We start from the raw sequence: 21,210 nt of genomic DNA on the forward strand, positions 1-21,210 counted from the left end.
AAAAGTGTATGATACTTGTGAAGGGAGAAAGAGCCGTTTTCAATAATGGATGAAGTTGTGACAAGAGAAGTTTATGAACATCCCATAAATAAATTTAATATAGGAACTAAAGGAAAGTTAATCCCTACACCAGCTTTCCCATGGAACTTGTAAACATTCCATAGAATCGTAGAATCATTTAGGTTGGAAAGGACATTTAAGATCATCATGTCCAACTGTTAACCCAACAGTCGCACATCCACCACTAAACCATGTCCCCAGGTGCCACATCCACAGATCTGTAAAATACCTCCAGGGTCGGTGACTCCACCCTTCCCTGAGCAGCCTGTTCCAGTGCTTGACAACCCTTTCAGTAGGGAACCTTTTCCTGGCATCCAGTTGAAACCTTCCCTGGCACAACTTGTGGCCATTTCCTCTTGTCCTGTTGTCTGTTACTTGGGAGAAGAGTCCAGTTGCCATCTCACTACACAACATCTCACAAACCTGATCAAGTTGAGCTGGAGCTCCATCAGGTTCTGTAGGGGTGTTTCAGCCTGTGATTGCTGACAGCTGGATGTGATACACTGGGAAGTTGCATCCATTCCTTCCCCCTGGGTATGATACTTTTCCTCTCAGTCCCACACCTCAATTTCTTATACAAAAGATCAGTGAACTCTTCACTTTAGAGATTACATTAGCATACTCTTTTCATTCTTGCAAAGGATGTGATGTCACGGAGACACTGTTAAATTAAATAAACTTCCATTTTAAAGACTCCCACCATGGCATGTGGGAGGGCAGCTGCTGAGGGTGGGCACAGTCTCAGGAACCCATAACACTGAATATCGCCCACGTCCTGGTGTATCATGTCACAGCCTGAGGAGCTCCTGAGCTGACAGTCGTGTGTGATGTGTTGTACTAAAAATCCTGACTCAGATAATGCCGCTTTTGTTGAGGCTGAAGAAGAACATTTGCAATATTGACTTTTGCCTATTGCTGTTTATGCTGTGGGCTAGAAACGGCTACATTTTCATGCAGGATTTACAGGGAAAATTTGGTTTACTTCCCTGTTTTTCTGCATCTCTTTGTAGAGCATAAACAAAAGCCTGCCTCACTCTGAACAATAATCTGGGCATAAGAAAAGTTTTCACTGACAATAAATAAAACAGTGGAGGCACTGTTTAAACCATCATCTTTGTCAAAACTATGTTGTTGTGCTCATAGTCGTGTACACTGAATGTAGACTTCAGCATTTCTGGTCCGGTTTAACTTGCTGTAGCAAACATTCACATGTTCAAAATACCTGTGGGAACATCAGTAAGCTTTTTCCATGGGCAGTGCTTACAGACCTAGGCTTTATTTTAATGTAATAAAGACCAATTTTTTGTTGTCTGACAATCATTACAGCTATTACTCATTGTGAAAATAATCCCTCAGCCAGGCCTTTCATTTAGGTCTTAGCTGGCTTCTTGAAAAGTTGAGTCCTTCTCAGAAAAAAATTAGGGATGTAAACATTATTTTACCACTGACAGGATCTGGATATTTTTCTTTTCCAGGAGAATTGTTTGGCAAGTGGATCACAGCTGAAACCAACTTGTATCAAAATTAGCAAAAATCTGCACTCAACGTCTTAAAAGCAATTAATGAAACAACAAATCATGATTTCAATCCAGTAGTAAATAATTTAGTAACTCCCTGAAGCTGAAGGAAAAGAGATGGCAGAAAATTTGGATTCAGATTGTCAGCTGATGTAAACCTATCTCTCCACTAACCTAATCTCTTTCAAAAAGAAAGGGTTGTTTGTTTGTATTTTGTTTTTTGGTTTTTTTTTGTATCAGGAAGCAAAATCAACTATAACTAGCAGAGGATCTGGCCCAAAGTTATTTATTGTAAAGATCTGTTAAATGCCAGCCTCTGATGTATTAAAAGTACCTGTTTAGGCTTAGCACACTTCTGAAAGGAAAACCATTTGCTTAACCAACAAGATGCCAATAAAAAAACAGAATTACAGAAAAGTTAATTGATGAGATAATTCTAATACATCCTGTTTTGTTTCTTGGCAACAGAAGGCGTGTGACAGTCAATTGTCTGCCAAATATTTTATCTTCACGTTATCCATTTGTGATCCGTTGCCTGGCGCCTGAATTCAAGCCAAGTCAGGGGAAAGCAATCAGTATCAGCAAGTTTCCAAGCTACCTTGGAGCATGGAAAAGCAGAGAGAGGTTACACGTTCTTGTGGCTTTACAAACACGTAGCTTAGCTTAGGGAAAGGCAAATTGTTAATAATGGGAGGCTGCCATTTTAAACTAGAAACTGTTTAAAGCTCAGTGTGTATCCCAACTGAAATATCTGTGTTTCTAACAAGCGTAGATTGAAATCCCAGTAGAATTGACTCAGTCTCCTTCCTTCCTGCGTGGATATGTTGGGGAGTGTGCAATTTACCCCCTCTCTTTGCCTTCTGATAATGATTGTGAGGACAAGGATGCCTGGGCTTTTTCATCAGGGCTGTCACTGCCTCAGTGTGTGACCTCGGAAAATAACTTGGCGTCTGTATGGGTGGAATTTTTAAAACGAGCTGCCTAAAATTAGGCATCTAAAAATAAACAGCTTGTATTCATGCAGATGTGAAGCCTGTTTCAGATTATTTTCCTGGAAAAAAATTGGCTCCTATGTTTTTTTACCTGTAAAACTGAGCGATGTTGAGAGACATGATAAAATATTGTAGGATCTTTGTGCAGAAGAAGCACGTAGAGAATTCTTTTTCTTCTTTTTCCTGAGGATATATGTATTTTGGCCTCAACCTAATCAAATCAAAACAAAAGCTCTTTTGGAAGCATTTCTTCATACAGCACTAGAATACAGGATGGAGCTCACTACTTCAGAGTGTAGATTAATTAAAAGCAGGGACATATTCCAAAAGGAATTAGAAAAATAGTGGAAAACGGGAGTATTAGTAGCTGTTAAATACTGATCTGGAGGTACTCTAAAGCTAAATTTTGCTGCAATGTGAGAATCTAGAAGGATCTCTGAGTATTTGCCCTGGTTCTAAAGCTTCTTCCCTTAAGCACTTCCTGTTGCAGGTTTTAGATCTTTGTTTATGCCTTAACTAATTAAAATACTGTACAAGTTAATTAATGTTTTTAAAACATTGAGACCATCAAATGAAATGGATGAAATGCAAGAATTTCAAATGATGTCTGAAGGGGGGGGAAGGATCTTTATCTAACTACAGAGATTCAGTGTTCTGCCGTTGGCCCAAATCTCGCTCATAATGAATTTATCTACAGGCTGCTGCACTGGATTCTAGAGATGTCTGGTGTGAGTAGCTCTGGGTTAATACGGGCCTCCTTTTAAAACCATGTGACAGTTTACAAAATGCTCTGGGATACCCCAGGATGAAAGGTACATAAATGCATGTAAAATGCTATAATTAGGATGCAATTAGAAACGCATAAGAAAGGAGTGTTTGCTTGGCTGCACTTTATATGTCTATAAAGTTTCATTTTTCTGGAGCACAGGAGACATGGCATAATATTTGTTCTAAGCAGTTACACTTGAAAATAATTGCTGTGTGCCAGCTCTGAGGAAGTTATTGTAAATTTGTTTCTGCCGCAAGGCAGAGACAATGACACTAATGTAATAATTTCAAAGAACAGGGCAAAAAATCTGGAGGAATCACCCCTGGAAACTGTAAATGAGAAGAACTACCAGCAATCAGGAGTCAGTCTATATTAGGAGGTGAGGGAAATTGTTTGCTGAAATAGTGAGGAAGAATCTGCTTGTAATTTTGCTCCTGTGATGTGTTGGTTGTGGCACTGTCACTTATGAACCAGGTCTGGTAAAAAGGTTGTGGCACCCACAGGGACTGTGCAGGGACATTTTCCATTATATGGGACTTGAAGTGAGAACACATAAAAAGATAAACTATGAGGGAGCAGGGGAAGTTAATTTCCTTTGGTAAGAGCTTATTGGTATCCTTTAAAGTCTCTGAGTTGTTATTTTTTTTCCTTCTGGGGTTTGTGTTTTGTTTTTTTTTTTAATAAAAAATTTTCTTTAAACAGGAGGTGTGATGGCTAGACCTTTGGGTTAGGATTCATGAGACCTCGATTCAGTTTCTAAGCTGGGCACAGAGATTTGTTGTCCTGGAAAGATCACTCAGTTTGCCCAGTGTTTTCCTCATCTGTGGTATGGAAAGAATATCTCAACAGGGATAAAATCTTCCATGTAGCAGGCTCAGCTAAGATGGTCCAATGTCACCTAGAAAGAAATTATTTTGAAACTTGAAGGAAAAACTGTGATGCCTAGTCTGTCTTCCACTAGATGCCGTGGGAATGTGCTGATTCACAGGTCTGTGGAGTTCTGAAGTGGCTGGTAACGTTCTTGATTAGTAGGTTTTCTGATAGTAGGTACTTCATGAATTTGGAAGATTTTGTTTGGGTTAAATGAAGACTGCATGGAAAAAAAAAGGGGTGATTTAAAAAAAGGAAAATTGTACAAATGAACTTTTAAATTCAAATGAAATGTCAGATTGTTGGTTTGTGTGATGGAGAATGCTGTTGTTTTTTTGGTTTTTGGCAACAGTGTAGTTCTGTGTATCTCTTGCAGCACAGGGATTGATTATTCTCAATCACTTTGTAGGAATTACAATAAGCCTGAGAACTGTGTAGGATGGAATAAGCTAAATCCGATGAAATTGCTGGAGAACTAACAGCCAGAAAGTCTCAACTGAGCTTTAATAGCCAACAAAAACATCTCTCTGCTGAGCAGAATAGACTGCAGTATTTCCAAATCTTGTCACTTGGCAAGATTTACGTGGCTTTTTTTTTTTTTTTTTTTTTTTAATGAGAACAACATACAGTGTTTATGGCAGCACACTGGCAGATTTCAAATACTCTGAAATTCCTGGAAGACTGTACCTTCAGCTTTAGGAAGCAGAAGGTCCTGAGATGGGACTCAGAAGTTGTACAACGAGAAGTGATCGCAGTGTACAAACCACAAGGTGTGGTCCATTAACTGGACGTGAAGGAAAGTGAATATGTAATCATATGTATTAGAGAAGTGATGTTTTGTACATAAATAGCCATATGGATGACTTATATTTGTGTCTGTCTTGCTTATGATGTCTAATGTTGCAGGTGCTAATAATACTCAGCTACAGAGAATGTGATGACTTGTACAGAATGGAGATGTGTATTGAATCATTCTCATCTTCCTCCTTCACCTCTCCACCTAAACAAAAAATACATAAATGTGGCTAATGGAAGAAACCACACTGGTGAACTTGAAGAACTTGTCTCCTAATGAGGACAGAAGAACTTATTTCTGGGCCCATGGAGCTCCTTTCCACCATTTCATCTGGGACAGAAACACAACACACAGTTGTACCTAGGAGCAGAGCAGATAAAATAAATAAATTCTAGTGGTCAACACTTCCTGGGAATATAGTTTAATTTTTTGTCTGTAGAACGAGAATAATTGTATCTGCTTACCACGTCAGAGGATTAGTAATGGTAATTAAAGTGTGGAGTGCTTTGATTATTAAAAAGAAGAATGGGGTTGGAAAGAAAGCAGTTTTTCTGATGAGCTATTCATTTTCAGTCAGGCATGGTAAAGTCCAAATGGAGTAAACACCCTGTCCTGCACTCCACTTAATTTGGCAGCAAACAAAATTTATAAAACCACAGGAAAAACAATGTCACAGGGTGAGAATAAAGGTAGAGAGACCAGGTTCTGTGCCTGCGTTTGCATTTCTCTGTGCATCTGAATGACTGTATTTTTAACAAGCTGGCTGAGAAGATTCATTGTGGGAAAAATGAAGTCAGGAGTCCAGGAAATTCAGGATTTAGTGTTTGAAGGAGGGAATAAAAGTACTTGGCCAAAATTTGGTCATGTTTAGCAGTTCCCAACCAAGAAGCCAAAAGTTTTTATGTGTTTCTGGCATCTTTTTATTCATTTTTAGAGGAGAACTGATAATTTTTTGTCATTCGAAGTGAAATCTCAGTGATAAAATGGGATTCTTGTTTCAGCAGCATCTCTCAGTCCATAATAATGTACAGAGGAGAGCAAGTGTGTTCTGGAGAGGGCTTCAGGTTGCAAGCTGTCAGTTTCTGCACCTTGTGCTTGGCTGCTTTTCAGTCAAATATCATAGGATGAGGATTAACCATCTTCTCTTTCACTCTTCCCTCTCTCCTCCTTCCGGGGGAACAGAAATTAAAAGTACTAACCATTAGTACAGGGGAGAAAGAGTGAAAGAAGAGAATGTGCAGCTCCGGAGGTGTGAGCAGAAATTCAGAGAGAATCTGAAGCAGTTAAAGAAGACAGCTTAAGGGTTCTGTGGATGATTTAATGGATATGGAAAGGAACTGGGAAAGCAGACAAATGGAAAGGAACTGGAAGTAATTCTGGGAATGGTATTGCCAAGAGGATGGTACAAGGAGGTAGGGCAAACCCGATGGGTGCTGAGGATGTTGGACGCAAATCAATCAGAACAAAAAGATTCATTAATTCAGCTGCTCAAGGAACAGTTTGTCTCTGGCTATGTGCAACTGCGTAGAAGGAAATGCCTGGAAGTCTGCACTTACAGTCAGCCTAATTGCCTCTGTCCGGGAGGGAACAGGGGGAAGATGCCTGGGACTTCAGTTTTCCCTGTTCTAAGCATGTGTGGAAATGGGTAACAGTGTTTCTTTCAAAGGCTCTTCCTCCTTTGCTTAGGTGCAGTGTAGCCGTAAAACAGCAGCCGTGGAGTGGGGATGAGATGCAGAGTAAAATAGACAGAAAACAGTCTCAGCACAAAATCAATTCTGGCTGCAGCCTTTAAGGCTGCTGGTTAGGATCCTTTTGTATGAAAAAGAAAGTTATCAATAATATCAGCTTATTTGAGATGGTCAGAACGTTAAGACATGTCATTGTTTGAAAGACAGTGTACCAAGGTCTCGATTAGTAATGGAATAATATCTAGAGGAAAACACTCACTCTTCCTTTAAACTGTTTGGGAACACAGACACACCTATTCTGCTTGGGCCACTCCCTTTCATGCTGTTCAACCCAGGAAATAGTAGGAGTGCAGCCACAGAGTGAGCCACCTCTGAAGGCTCTCACTTGTTCCTCCAGCTTGCCATCCGTTCTCTGCGAGGCTGTAGCTTTTAAGGTGCAGGAACAATACTGCCTGAGAGCACAAATGGAACTAGAGATACACCAGAGCTCCGCAAACGGCAAAGGTTTGTCCTGGATTATTGCCCTGCTATGTAAATCTCTAATGACAAATGACAGCTTAAGCCATCCACAGGACAATGGTTCTTGGATTTAATAGAGGGAAGTTGGGCTGAGAAACTTCTGTTGGACAGAAATTGGGATCTTTCTGATAAAAAAAGCAGTTTCTTTTTTTCAGTTTGTTTTTCTTTACTGATTTGAGAGTTAAACACCTCCCCAGCCTGGTGTGTTTTATGAACAGTGGACTTTGTTACTTGGCTGAACAGTGTGTGCATGTACCCATGTGCTGCTCTTCTGGAATGGATATCTGAGCATAGGGAGCAGAGCACAACTCAGGGGAATTAGACAGGTGTTTTATCCAGCTCTGATTTCCTGTGTATTTTTGTAAGAGATAATTCACTGCTGTCTTTTGAAGTTTCCCGTCTTCTAGCTAAAGATGATGACAGCACACTGTTGCTTTGGGGTGAGCTCTGCAAAAAGAGGTTTTAGAGTTCTGTAGTGGCAGGTGGCATAGGAGTTCAGAGTATTTCTAATTGATGCTTTGAAAGAAAAGCTGCTAACCTGCCAGTGTTAGGGTGCTTTTGAGGGCAGATTTCTTTGGTGTTTAACCTCAGGAAGCCTTGTGCAATCTGTGTGTAACTGACTGAGCACACCTACAAGTTCTTGTCTGTCCTGCAGCCACCTGTCACTGCTGCTGTCCGTGCACAGCAGACAGGAGGGGTGGCTGCTCAGTGCCTGGTGTGTGGTGCCTTGCCCTGGCTCAGGTATGACTGTGCTGCACAGGATGCCAATGTGGAGCAACCTGCAGCGAGGTGAAACTCAAGGCATTTCACTCCTTCACACCTAAAGCACATTCAGCACGGCTTTGGTGTTGAGTGATACAGAGTGAATACTCTTTGCATCCAAGAGGCATGCAGCTCTTAGTTTGCGTAGTAAAGATTCCTCCTTTTTTGTATCACAGTCTTAGATAAAAGTAGGGGGAAAGGCATAAGTTTAAAAAGATATATTTAGCTTTCATGGTAACTCAAGTGTGGGAAGTTGCTTCCTCTGTTATGCTTGGAAAGATAAATAAACCCTTGGGGTGCCCATTTGATTTCAGGGGTTAGAGGTGGAAGAAGTAAAGTCCTGTTTTCTTCTTTGCATTTTCTAATCCAATATTTGTCTCTTAAAAAGCGATATCATCTACCTCTGTGGGTCTGGAGATTAAAAAATGTACAGGTAGACATATTGAAGACTTGTGTATACCTCTTTATGAAAATTGTCACTTTTTCTTAGAAAATCCCAACAAAACAACAGAAAAATCCAACCAACCCAAGTTTTCTACCAACTGTTTATAACAACAAAAAATTGCAGTTCTTTCCATTGCTGGTTAGTCTTTGTAGGCCAAAAACTTAACCTGATGGTGATTTAGATGTAGTAGTTTTATTTCTGTTCTTTCCCTCAACGTGTGCTGAATTGGATGTGCAAAATTCCCTTTTCCTTCCTTATTTCTTTCCTATTTTGCTTTTGAAATACTATTTTATATTTATTATATTCATATAAATTAATCTCAGCAGAGTATGCGTTTGGTTAGCATTGAGCATTTGGCTAAAATCAACTGTTTCTATATATTCACGGATGTGGCACTTGGGGACATGATTAGTGCTGGGTTAACAGTTGGACTCCATGATCCTGGAGGTCCTTTCCAACCTAAATGATTCCACGTTTCTCTGATTCTATGATATTGCTGTGATGTGGGAAACCACCACATCATTATGTGAATTTAATCAAATGAATATTTGATCCCCTGGTCCTGTGGGGATTCATTATAGTGAACTCAGGCTGAATCTCTGGTTCTCTCTTCCTGACCAGACACACTGAGAACTGGGAAAACCTTGCTTCTACCTCTGCCTGCCTTGGTTGGTGCTGGTGATTTCCTGGGTGGGGCTGGAAATCTCTCTGCTGGGTCCAGGTAGATAAACTCATGTTTGCCACACTGAGAGAGCACAGCGGGGACAGCTGATTCTTCTCCCTGCTGCTCTGTAGGTGTTTGCACTTTCCCTTCCCTAGCATTAGTAGGGGAGTCAAGCTGTCTTGAAATCTAATATATATAGAGATAACTGTTTGTCATTTCATTAAAGTCGGTAATGAAAACAGGTTGTTTAGTTTGACTTCCATTTTTAATCAGTTTCACGAGCTGGCTTTTCTCATTCTAGAAAAATGATCCCCTAATTCTCTTTGTCAGCTGTCTATTTTGAGGTGGAAGGCTTGACCTCATTCTGATGGTAACCCAGTCAGCAGCAGGAGAACTAGAATTTTTTATTTGTTCAGAAACAATTAATTGACTCCAGGAACAGTACGGTGAAGATCTGGATTTCAAAGAAAGCATAAGTGTTGGGGGGAAAACTCAGTAACAATCAGAAAATCACTACAAAATGGTGCATTATCTTCTAATTCATTCATAGTTAAAAAGGAAATAACTGGGAACTGCCAACTAGTTTCAGCCTGAAAATATGCACAACATATGTTTATAACATAAGGCTTTCTACTGATAAACGCTGTTGTGATCAGCACCTGTTTTAACTGATTCATCTGAAAATTTTGCTTAGTGCTGCTTAAAGAAGTTCATCAATCACTTTTTATTCACACAACCTGACAGGCTTGCCTACTTTCTTTAAGTATTTTTGTTGTTGCTTCGCTGTTTTTAATTGCAGAATTATTTCTCAATCAAACCAGGGCAAAACTCTGACTAAAAAAAATTGAAGATGCCTAGAGAGCGTTAATACCAGAAGAGATGTTAAAGCTGAACTTCATGGAAAAAGGGTGTGTTTTTTTGGTCATTGATTTGTGTCAGTGGTAAATCTGTGTATTAAACAAATACCACAGTGGTAACATCAACACAAATAAGAGGAAACTTGAGTTTTGCTCTAGGCTGAGGGAGTGTTTACACTTAAAAAACCCAAACCAACCACCCTCCTAGTATGTACTATTAATAGTTGTTTACATTCTACAGAAACTGAAGAATCAGGCATCTCATGAAGTAACTGTATAGATACAATATTTAATGTATTTTTAATACCAGGAAGTACAGAGACTCCGTGGTGATGGCTAAAAATGCAGCAGAAATCCTCCCTCAAAGATGGCCAGGGCCATCTTAATTTTACATTATGTTCTAATTACAATTAATTTAAAATTAATTGAAATCCTACACTTGTGTTTAAAGTTCAGCTGCTGGAAAAATGACTTTTCTTAGTAGCCCATGACACATAAGACCTTAAAAAAACCCCACCTTAATTGATGGCATTTGGTCATGCAGTGGAAGGATAAGATCAAGAAATTCTTGCTGAAGAAATATTGCTGTACATCATCGCTGCCAATGCAATATAGGAAATATCAGTCAAGCAGTCAAAATAGTGTCTTAAATTCTTTGTAGGTGCTTCATTTGACTCATTTACCATTCCAGTAATTTATGATACCACTGGAATGATTTTTCCCATTATTGTAAGACCTTATTTCCTACTTCCTCTTTCAAAAGTGTAGCTTGCTAGATTGTGAGTGCCTTCCACTTCCACAGCAAGATCAAGACTCTTGATGCAGTTATCTTTGAATAACTCTCAGTGGATTTGATAGGCACAGCTTCACAACACTGCACATGTCAGGGAAATATCCTAAGATATGGCTTGTCCTGTGTTGAGCAGCACTGGTAAAGAACAAACCCTGCTGTACCTGTCATCAAATCAGGAACATGTTTCTCCTCTTTAATGTACTGTCAGCTCTGGAAGTTTGCTGCATTTCTCTGACTGCTGCTTTTCCTGATGGTGCCAGATTACAGCTCTTGTTTGTGTAGATTCCACTAAATTATCAGTAAAATACAAGCAAACTGTTTGTGTAGTTATGAAATACCCAAGGGGGTTAAAACCTCTTTTTATCAAATACTAGTTGACATATGCTGTATGTAATTTCCTGCTATTAATAAATGGAAACAAAATCCAAGAGGTTTTTCTGTCCCAATCAATGTATTTTCAGATGTGTCCTTGCCTGAGTTTTGCCTGTACAGAATGTGATCCCTGTGAGAGAAGTGAGCTGCTCACAGAGTGATAATTTTGCTTAACTGACAGTTTCTTAGTTTTTAACAGGGCTCTTGATCACTTGTGTGTGCAGCTGATTTGACCAGAAGATAATGCTGACCACAAGAGGAAGGGTTCAACAGTGCAGTAGGATTTATTTAATTTGAAAACAAAGGTTAGCCAACACAGCATATTTAAAGCTGCTTTTATGAGGAATGCTGGCAGTGGATGAACTGATCTGATGTCATTTCTGGCATCCTGTAGCAGTGCCATACTTTCCACTATATAGAAAGGTAACCTCCTATTCTTAGTTGTGATGGACATTGACAAACAGTTTCTACTGGCTTCGGGCAGGGGCTTAAATTAGTCTTTATAGTACAAAGAAGGACTCCCTTTTGGAGCCTCACTGATGCTACAAGAGGGCAGTGTGACTGCAGGAGTTCTCCTTTTAGAGGTATGCCATGCTCCAAAAAGGGCTGTGGTGTTGGAGAATTTGGGAGTTGGATGCAGCAAGAGAAACACCTGATTCTTCTGATCATGTGTGCTGGTGCTACATCTACAGCAGAAGATGCAGTGTTAGGAGACAATGGGTAAAGTTAAATTAACATGTTCAGGGAACTCTGCAGTGACCTAGAGAAGACTTTCTTCTGGTGTAATTCTTTACTCAAATTCAGCATTTTAGTGAAGTTACCGTGTATGTTTCTGTAGTTATGTGACATGTCAGAAAAGAGCACAATGATATCTAGTTTATTTCAATACATAACCAGAGGAGTGGTGCTTTCTTTGATGTCATGCTTGTAACACAACACCCTTTCCAAAGGTACAGGAAATAAACTGAGGATTGAAAGATCTCAACTTTGATCTCTTTGCTTCCCAACATATTTCTGTCTCAGTTACTATGAAGTCTACATTGTGAAGAGGATTGTTCTCTCAGCTGGAAGAAAAATGTCAAAGTTCAAGAAAGGAAAAGTAAAGGAAAGAGTATGATTAAAGGAATTACATTTATCTTGGAAGTCTTTGCTCTGTTTTAATAAAAGACACCTAAACATTGCTGAGGAGTAGGAAAAAAGCTTCCTACTGAAGATCTGAAGGACTGCCAGCTTCTGCCAGGATCCTTTTGGCTAATTGTTCCCTAGAGTGGCTTAGGCACCTCTTTGACTTCAAGCATAGAGCTCAGCCTCACAGATGTCATGGGATTATTTATAAACTATGGGATAGGCAAGCACTTGGATTGTGTTGTTGAGTCAATCATACAGAGTCTTGGGGGTGCAGCAGTTTTTGTATTTATATTTCATATAGCTTTCACTTTATCTTGCCTATGAAATTGCTTCAGTTGTCACCAATTACACTTGGCTTTTTTTCTATGTGTAAGTAAAAAGGATTGGCTTTGCTGTAAGAATCCATAGTGCAGTGTTCTTGACATTGTAGATCAATAGATTAGCCTTGTGCTGCCAGGAAATAAATGCTGAGCCACCTCATCTTCTAATACTGCAATAGACAGATCCATTAATGCACACACTGTTATTTTATGTCTGAAAATAGATGTAAACAGAGATAGTTCTTCCATGACTATTCTGAAATAAACATTGCAATGGATAAAGTAAGGTAAATATCCTTTGGTTGAATCAGGCCTTTTGACATAACCTAACTCTTCTACTCACAGCAACCGCAGTAACAGTGATTCTCCTTAGAATCACATTTTTAGAATAACTAAAAATGGAATTTTCAGATGGGAGAAGATGTCCAGAATTAACTCTTTTGATAACTTTCTTGATAACCTGGTTTTCTGTGGAAAACAAGCACTTTTACTGTTAAAAAAGGGATACAATCTATTGGAAACTCATTGAGAAATACGGTAATGAAGTTGGAAGGTAATAATGATCAAGGAGAAGCACTCAGCTATGCTTTACATGGCCTCTTTTTTTAATGCTGACCAGTTAGTCCCCGGTGTTACTATCTGTGGTACGTCTATAGTTTCCATTATCTCAGAATCTGAAAACTTCAGTCTTTAATGTACCTATTGTTACAAATCCCTTGTGAGGGGGAAAGTGATAGGGGGAAACACAATGAAAGAGATTAAGGGAATGGCTCAGGGATGAACAGCAAGTCTGTGGGAGTGCAGAGACAGCATATTTCCCAAATCCTATGTTAAGGTTTCCAGAGATACTAGACAGTACTTTACTAGCTGACATTATTAGGGCTTTTCTCCCAAATGCCATTTAAATATTTCATTTAACGATTGGTTTTTCTAGGTACTGTTTTTCTTTGTCCTATTGCAGCCCAGCTAATAATTTCATGTGAAGGCAGATGGCTGGTGTTGCTCTCCTTTGTCCAAGAAAGAGATCATTAGATGTAATCTCAAGCTTATTGTTTAGATATTTTTGTTTGTTTAATCTTTCTGCTCACTGCTTCACTGAAGGATAAACTTGGTGGCTGTTAGGGATGGGGGAAGTGAGTCAGATTCAGTTTCTGAGCATACAGCACAGGGAAAAGCATTCCCAAGAGCTTGTTATGCCTGTCCAGCATTACAATGCACTGCAAAGCTGGGCTTTTGTTACCAAAGGCTCATGTGCCATGGAAGTTATCATACATAGTTGATAACAGGAAGCAGAACACAATGCTTTAATTCAGCTGAAAGATTTTGCAAATGTCATCAGCTGGGAAAGGAAATTGTCACAGTGTGGTCTTAGTTAAGCCTGAGATAGAAATGCAGTTGTGTTTTCTCTTGCGTTTTTTCTCGGTTACAAATTGTAACAGGAGAGTAAAGAGCCAAGTGATGCTTCATGTATGTTTTGGAATGAATACCAAGAAACCAATACATAAAACAACATTTGCTTTCTTATTTCCAAGTTAGTTTAACGGAATGGCTTGAGCATGCAGATCTTGCTGTTGACATATAAAACGGGTCTGATTTTCAGTGTGCCACCTGGAGAGATCCCCAGGTGGTTTTTCAAAGAGCAGAAGTTTGACTCTTGAGATAAAAATGTAGCTACACCCTATTCAGACTTGAACTTGACACTGTCCTTTCACACAGACATTTACAGACTTCAGGGACCGGACAGACTTTGTTGCCGTTCTTCAATTTGCATGTGTGTGCTGCAGAAAGAGAGAGACATTTGATGGAGTTTGGCTAATGATTACTTGAAGGTCAGTTATAAATGCCATGGAAAAAAATGTCACATGGCAGCTTGATAAGAAGCCTGTATGGGACACTCATTCTTAATTGTGTTGCTCAGCTGAGTTAAAACACAGATCCTTTTACCTTTGATACCACTTTAATCTGAGTTAGCACTTTTCAGTTAGTCACTCTTTTTTTTTTTTTTTTTGCCAGTCAGAGAAGCCTTGTGGCTTTGTGGTCTTTCTGTTCCTCCTGCCACAGACAGTAGTACAGCTTACCTTAGAGAACCTTGTGTGGGTTTAAACCAATAAACTGACTTGGCAGAGACCTGTGGACTGTAGAATCCCTACCTCTGCAGGTTCTCCATAGACTTTATCACAATAAATGATACCTAAGCCCCATAGCTGTTTTTTTAATTATATCTTATGCTTTTCTAGACTGGAAACTGTTGAAGTAATATTAAATATTAGTATCTGAGAAGTAATATTAAATATTAGTACCTAGACTTTTCAATCTGTCATGAATAAAATTTGCATCTAGGTGTACTAGCATAGATGTCTCTTTGAAGTGTCTACTTAGTAGTACCAGTGCTTTACATGGCCATCAGCAGAACTAATATGAGCTCTGCTAAACGTTTTTTTCATGAGTGGATATGGTCTCAGTGAGGAAGCAGCAACTGTTAAGTAAGTGAGTGGACAGAAAACAAGTGTAGTGGACAGGGAGCATATTTGCTTGTGTGGAACACCTGTTCATCACTGGTCATCACCACCTGAGTCAAGAGAGTACAGCCAAAGCCATTCTGCAGTATTCAGCTGAGCAGATGTCATTGACATGAGTGTGATTGGTAGTGGATTTCTGTAGATGAGCAGAACACAGACAGGTATGTGTGGCCACTGCAGCTGTCTGGCAGCAGGACTGCTCAGTCAGCTCTTGTGTGTTTTCTTCTCAGCCAGGATAACGACAAGATTAGATGGGCCTCATGCTCCAGTGAGTGAGCTGAGAAAATACGCTGTTCCTGTTGCTCCTGGCTGTGGTGCCTCAGCTCTTCTGAGATGCAGTGTGCTGGAAGTTGCCAGAAAACACAGTGGTGTTTGTACCTGTGCTCTGTTGGGATTTTGAGTCCCCAGAAGATGTATAGCACTGAGATGTGGGGCATGGTAGTATGTGATGAACTAGTGGTGTTCTTATAGCAGTGGACATGCCTGCTTGCAGGGGTATAATGGAATCATAGAATTCCATGGGATAACTTTGGGATGGGGAGACCCATTAATGGCCCTCTAGTGAAACCCTTCTGCAATGAGCAGGGACATGTTCCACTAGATCAGGTTGCTCAGAGCCCGATCCGACCTGGCCTTGATTGTTTCCAGGGATGGAGCATCCACCACCTCCCTGGGCAGCCTGTGGTTCACCTTATTGGGTGCACTTGATCGCACTGTCCATGTCATTGGTGAAAACACTAATCAGTACGTAATAACACATTTCAGTAGTGGTGGTAATTCTGTTCCTGGGTTTAAGCTAGGAGAACATTTAAATGTCTCTCTGACCTGAGTATAATCCCCACAAAATTTCCTCTTGTGCAGCAAGGGAATGGATTTTATTGCCATTTGAAAAGATTTTCTGTAAACTATTGGAATATAATAGCTGAGATACTTTTTAAGGACTAAAACATGATCACTTCAAAAGCCACAAAATAGCTTTGCACTACCGGTTTTTTAAAGCTCAGCAAATTTTATGTAGTACCTGAATTATTAATGGAGATAAATTGGAAGAGGAAGATCTGTTGCCTTATCAGCCTTAAACAAGCAGTAGTTGGTTGACCGTGCAGAGAGAGGCAGCTCGTGCTGAAGCCATGAGTGAGCAGGTCCTGGCTGAGGAGCCCTACGGGGTGAAGGGCTTCTGCCAGTATGCCCAGAAGATGACTGCCTGTTTTGGACACTTAGGTAAATTTTGTTGTGCTGTGTTAAATTCCAGGTAAATTAAGATGTTCATGTGGATTTTTTGGTGTTCATTATGGGGATGAAGGGTTTCCTCAAGTTTACAGTAAATAGCTGAGTGTTTATACATTTGCCTACAGTCTTGAGTAAGTAAATAGTGGGAGTCAGAAGTGAAAAAGCTGAATGTGTGGAGTAGTTTTACTACAAGTAAAGTTTTGCTTTTCTTTTGTGTGTGTGAATTTGAAAGCTGGATATTTTTTAAAATTTTTTTTTCCAGTCATTTGCTGGTTTAGTTATTTTATTGCTTGGATAACTCTATTTTGTGGTAAAAGTAGTCAGACTGCTTGCTCATTTTTCATTTAGATGAAAGCCCTTTTTTCCTCTCCTTACTCTCAACATCTTTGAGAATTCTCACATGGAGAAGGTAATCCTGATAATCCTGTTTCCTTAGACAGATGCATGAAACATTATTTGGGCCTATCTACCTGTGTAATAGATGTGTTACCTTCTGAAGTGATATGATGAGAGAAAAGGAAAATTTCATTTTGTTTTACCTTGTTTCCTGTATTTTTGTTTTGATTATTTTTTGCAGCTAGGTTTTGCTGAATTAGTGTGACTGACTTCAGTTTCTTGGGTTTCTGATTGGGTTTTTTGTTGCTTTTAATGCAAGACTAAAGTCACACTGAAATGCATTTGCAAGAAGTTTGACTCTGATGGCAGAAGCAATTAAGACAGCATTAGTGCACTACACATTTCTGCTGAAGGGCAAGTCTAATCCTCAGTGATTCTCTGAAACATGGAGGGATATTTCCTCTTCTATGTATTTAGCCCTTGGTGTCTGGTTTTTACTATTATTCACTGCTTGCTATTCTGTTTTTTAATTTATTTGTGGATTGCAGTCAAATTTTTTTGTTACTTCTGTTCTTGGAGCATTGAAGAGATGCTTCTATTCCTGGTTGCATATGAAACATGCATGTATTTTTATCATCCAGGCAGCCAATTGGTGTGGTGAATTCAGAGGGGATTGAATAAGAAATGGTCTTGAGACAGCTGGAAATATTTATAAATAAAATATTTATAAAGTTGGAAACGAGATAAAATATTTAAAGTAGCTATTCTGCATAATTCCTGTCTCCTATCCAGCCAGCCCCCTGTGAAAACTGTCAGTCTGGAAAGTGCCCATATCTCACACTGTGCTCTGTGAAGGCTCGAGATCCCAGCACTGACTGCTTGGATTAGACACGGCTTTGAATTGGCAGTGATTTAAACAGGTTTTGCTACTTGGCAGATCCTGAGAACATTTCCTCAGTGCTAGTTCTGAGTTGAGTGCCCTGGATTCCTGAGACTTTCCTTCACAACACATAAGGTCAGGGCTGTGCCCCTGTTACTCCTGCCTTTTTCTTTTCTCTTCAGCAAGAACACCAAAAATCAACTTATTCCACTTGATTGAATGCTTGACTTAAGTGGTAGGAGATTGCCATTGTCTTTTTGATTCAGAGTGAGGCTAAATCCCAGGATTTAGTAACTGTGTGTTGTACAAGGCTGTCTCAGGCCTTGTCCTTTGCCTTGGACACAAGGATGTGCTACAAACAGTCCTTTATCTGACTCAGAAACCACTGTGAGGCTTCCTGGTCTTGTTTTGCTTCTTTCTACTGCTTATCCCTTTATATTACATATTGACAGGACTGAGGCTTATGAAGACAAACACTGTACTTAAAAAAACATGAACTATCCAAAAATCATATTGCTTTGTGTAATTAAGCAGCAGCTGGCATGGGGTCTTTGAAGGTGCAGTTCTCCGACAGTGACAGCAATAGCCAAGGCTGGAAAGGGGCAGCATTATACAAGTCTGTCTCAGAGGAAGTAAAATCTTATTTTTAATTAAGCAGGATGTTTCTGCAGTGACATATTAGGGTCACAAAATCCTGATCCGTTGTCCCCCACCAGTCCTGTGTGTTTTGGTGGTGGAAGAGCACTGGATTGTGCGGCACTGTTGGATAGATCATCAGACAGTGGTCACAGGCTGAGTGCTTCTGTAGTGGATATACTGGTCATACTGGTTTAGTTCTTACTGCAAGAGCTGGTGTAATGAATGTCTTGCTCAACAGAGCTGGAGGTTGGAATCAGCATGGACACAGCAGAAAATGGGGACTCAGCCTTACACCAGTGTGTTCGAACTCCAGTGTAAGGACAGACTTTTCTTCTTGGTATTAGGCAGCCAAGCTTTAGCAAGTGTTGCCACGGTTGGAAGAGTTTCTGCAGGGCTCACCTTTCTGCTCTCTGAGGATTGACTTCTGCAGCAGGGCTCATGTCTGGGCAATGTGTGCATTTGCCTCACCTCAGAGGGCAAAGTCCCCCTTGACGTGTCGGCGGGGCTGGATGGCGGGCACTGCTGTTGGCAGATGTCAGCATCCTCCACCCATTATCCAGCAACAAATGGCACTCTCAGACTGAGACATCCTTGTGTTGACTCATCCAGCCTCTCCCGTGAGTCATCCCTCTGCTTTAAGCTCTGAATGGAGATCCACCCTCACTCGTAGAAGCTTTTGGATTTTCAGAGCTGCCTGTTCCACTGAGGGGCTGTGGAGTGCAGGTCAGTAGGCTGAGAAATCTGGGAGAGGTTGAAAAATTGCTGCAAAGCTTCATATCCTAGAAGGAATGCTTAAAACACACCATTTGCTGAGATCTGTGATCTGATACAAGATACTCTATGGCAGAACTGGAGTTGCTATATCGATTAAGCCAGCGCTTCCTCAAATACACGTTAGAATCACCCCATTAAAATTAGTACAGATTTATTCTAGATTGTCCTACTGTGTTCTCCATTGATTAGAAAATCCAGGAGCAGGGCTGTTTAAGGGGAACTGTAATTGCAGTTTCAAGATGATAAAAAAGTCATACTACTTGAAAAATATAAAGTAATTGACCTCATAGGAGATGTGTAATAACAGATGATCAAAGTCTGGATTTATGAGATGGTATTTTCTCTTTGAAAGAGTAAATAAAGCAGCCTTCTCTTCAAAGCCTATCCCCATCTGGAGTTAGTACTTGAGCTCTGAGTTTTGAGGGAGAATTGAGTAACAGTTTCTCACTGTGCTCAGGAAGTCTATTGGTAGAGTTTTTGTCACATTCTAATTTAGAAAAAGCCCTACTGGATGCAGTGCAGTGATTTCACCTGGTCATTTTGCAGCTGCAGCTAACTTCTCTGTGTTAAGGGGAGTTGAGTTAAGGGCCAGACACTGGTTGCACAGTTGTCTCTGTGCGTTTCACTGAGTAGAGAGTCTGAAGTTGCCTCTGAGCACATCCAGGCCTGGGGTCTACCTGGAACTTTCCCTTACACATGATGAATGTTGTTAGTTTGGATGGGTTTTTTTGTCTTTTTCACTTTGGAATTTCCTGTGACTTTCCAGTGCCCTGTTGATGATTAACTTTGCCTTTACCCAGGGAGAAATATTCATTAGATGATTAGATTAGCAGGTCACTGGAATTGGATTAATGTAAATACTTCTTGTAGGTGAAGGAGGAGGGGTTGGCACAGTATCTGCAAAGCCTCTGCTGTCAGCTACACAGGAAGGTGCAGAGGAAGAGCAGAAGCAAACCAATCCTTAATGGTTAGGGGAAAGCTTAAGTGCTTTTGTTTGCAATAGGCAGTGAAAGCTGCAGAAAGGATTTCTCCAAAGAAATCTGCTTATGAAGTAGTGCCAGCCAGTGCTTGTTCATTCCTATAAAAGGAGGACCAACGTGCTCTACCTTTGCTGCAGCCTTTTCTCCATTGCACACAGACAGACCTGGCATGGAAGAGGGCCGTGTTAGATTAAATGCACAGATGTGCATTTGTAGCTTATGATGATGATGATGATGATGATGATGACGATGATGATTCTTCTATAATAAGATTTTTGACACAGCAAGGTTTTTTGATTTTAAACTAATCCTCTTATGTAACTCAGTTACGTTCTCTCTCTTATCCTGAATATTAATCTGATTTTCAGATACTCTTTTTGGTTTTGTTTGTGATTTTTGCATTCACAGGGATGAGTTTCAACTGATTACAATAGTTTTAGATGGCAATCACCTGATCAAGCATACTGTTCTAATCTCTTGAAGATAATCACTAAAAATATATCTTCCTTAATCTCCTTTGCTGGATAAGAGAAAAAGAGAAGGATTGGAAAGGGCAGTGTGCCGTGAGTAATAGACTGACTGCGTGCACTACGAGTTGCTTTCCTTAGCTTCTTCTGGATAGAAATGCCATCCTTCCCCATCTTAAACAGCTTTGGGAAGCTGTGTGGCTCAGGTGAAGAACTGGTGCTGGAAAAAGTGAAATTTCGAAATTCAGTCAGAAGGATGTCAGTAATTGAGGATGGGGATATTGCAGAGGTCTTGTATCTCATTCCTAAGCAGAGCTTGCTGAAGCAACTGCCCTACTTGAATCCAGATGACTACTACTTGTGTGAGCAGTTATATGACACTCCTGAGCATCTGGGTAAGTGAGGACTGCCGTCAGATCTTGATTTTTGGTTGGTGAATTGGCTAAGTTGCTTTACAGTTACCTTATGTTTTGTGTAGCAGCAAGATACTGTATGACAGAAAGTGTGTTCAGGTGTGGAGAAATACTTTATCACTGACAGAGGGAAAGAAGAATAAAATGCCGAATTAGAATCTGGATATAGTTGGTGGATATAGGTACAGCTCTCTCTGTATGTCCATCCTGGGACAAAGGGGGCCTAAATCTTCAGAAGTATTCAAGCTAGAAAAGTACCTTTTGAAAGCACAGCATCCTGTAAGTAGTGTGTTCAGAGCTTTCCTATGGGATTTGTGAAACTGTGTTCCCTTCTGCTTGTTTTCAACCTATTGCCAAGCAGTATCATTTGAAACTGCCTCATTCTTGAATTGGAAGAAGTGATTAAATGTCTTTCTGTGC

The 21,210-nt window shown here is 40.1% G+C and overlaps 1 protein-coding gene across 6 annotated transcripts in view; it reads left to right on the top strand.

The window, feature by feature from the left end:
- Positions 1 to 7,062: 7,062 nt before the first annotated feature.
- Positions 7,063 to 21,210, top strand: part of ABLIM1 (actin binding LIM protein 1) — a 142,686-nt gene continuing 128,538 nt past the window's right edge. For 5 of the 6 annotated variants that reach the window (XM_066190881.1, XM_066190873.1, XM_066190876.1 and 2 more), the window contains exon 1: positions 7,063 to 7,196. In XM_066190881.1, the coding sequence (XP_066046978.1) occupies positions 7,157 to 7,196 (40 nt within the window). In that variant the 5' untranslated portion in view covers positions 7,063 to 7,156. Of the gene's footprint in view, positions 7,197 to 20,534; positions 20,773 to 21,210 lie in introns of those variants that run through there. The other variant, XM_066190880.1, reaches the window with a different exon arrangement.

This window comes from Chamaea fasciata, unplaced genomic scaffold (assembly GCF_029207755.1).
Source record: "Chamaea fasciata isolate MVZ Bird 193981 ecotype frontalis unplaced genomic scaffold, bChaFas1.0.hap1 SCAF_9, whole genome shotgun sequence".
NCBI classification, from domain to species: Eukaryota; Metazoa; Chordata; class Aves; order Passeriformes; family Sylviidae; genus Chamaea; species Chamaea fasciata.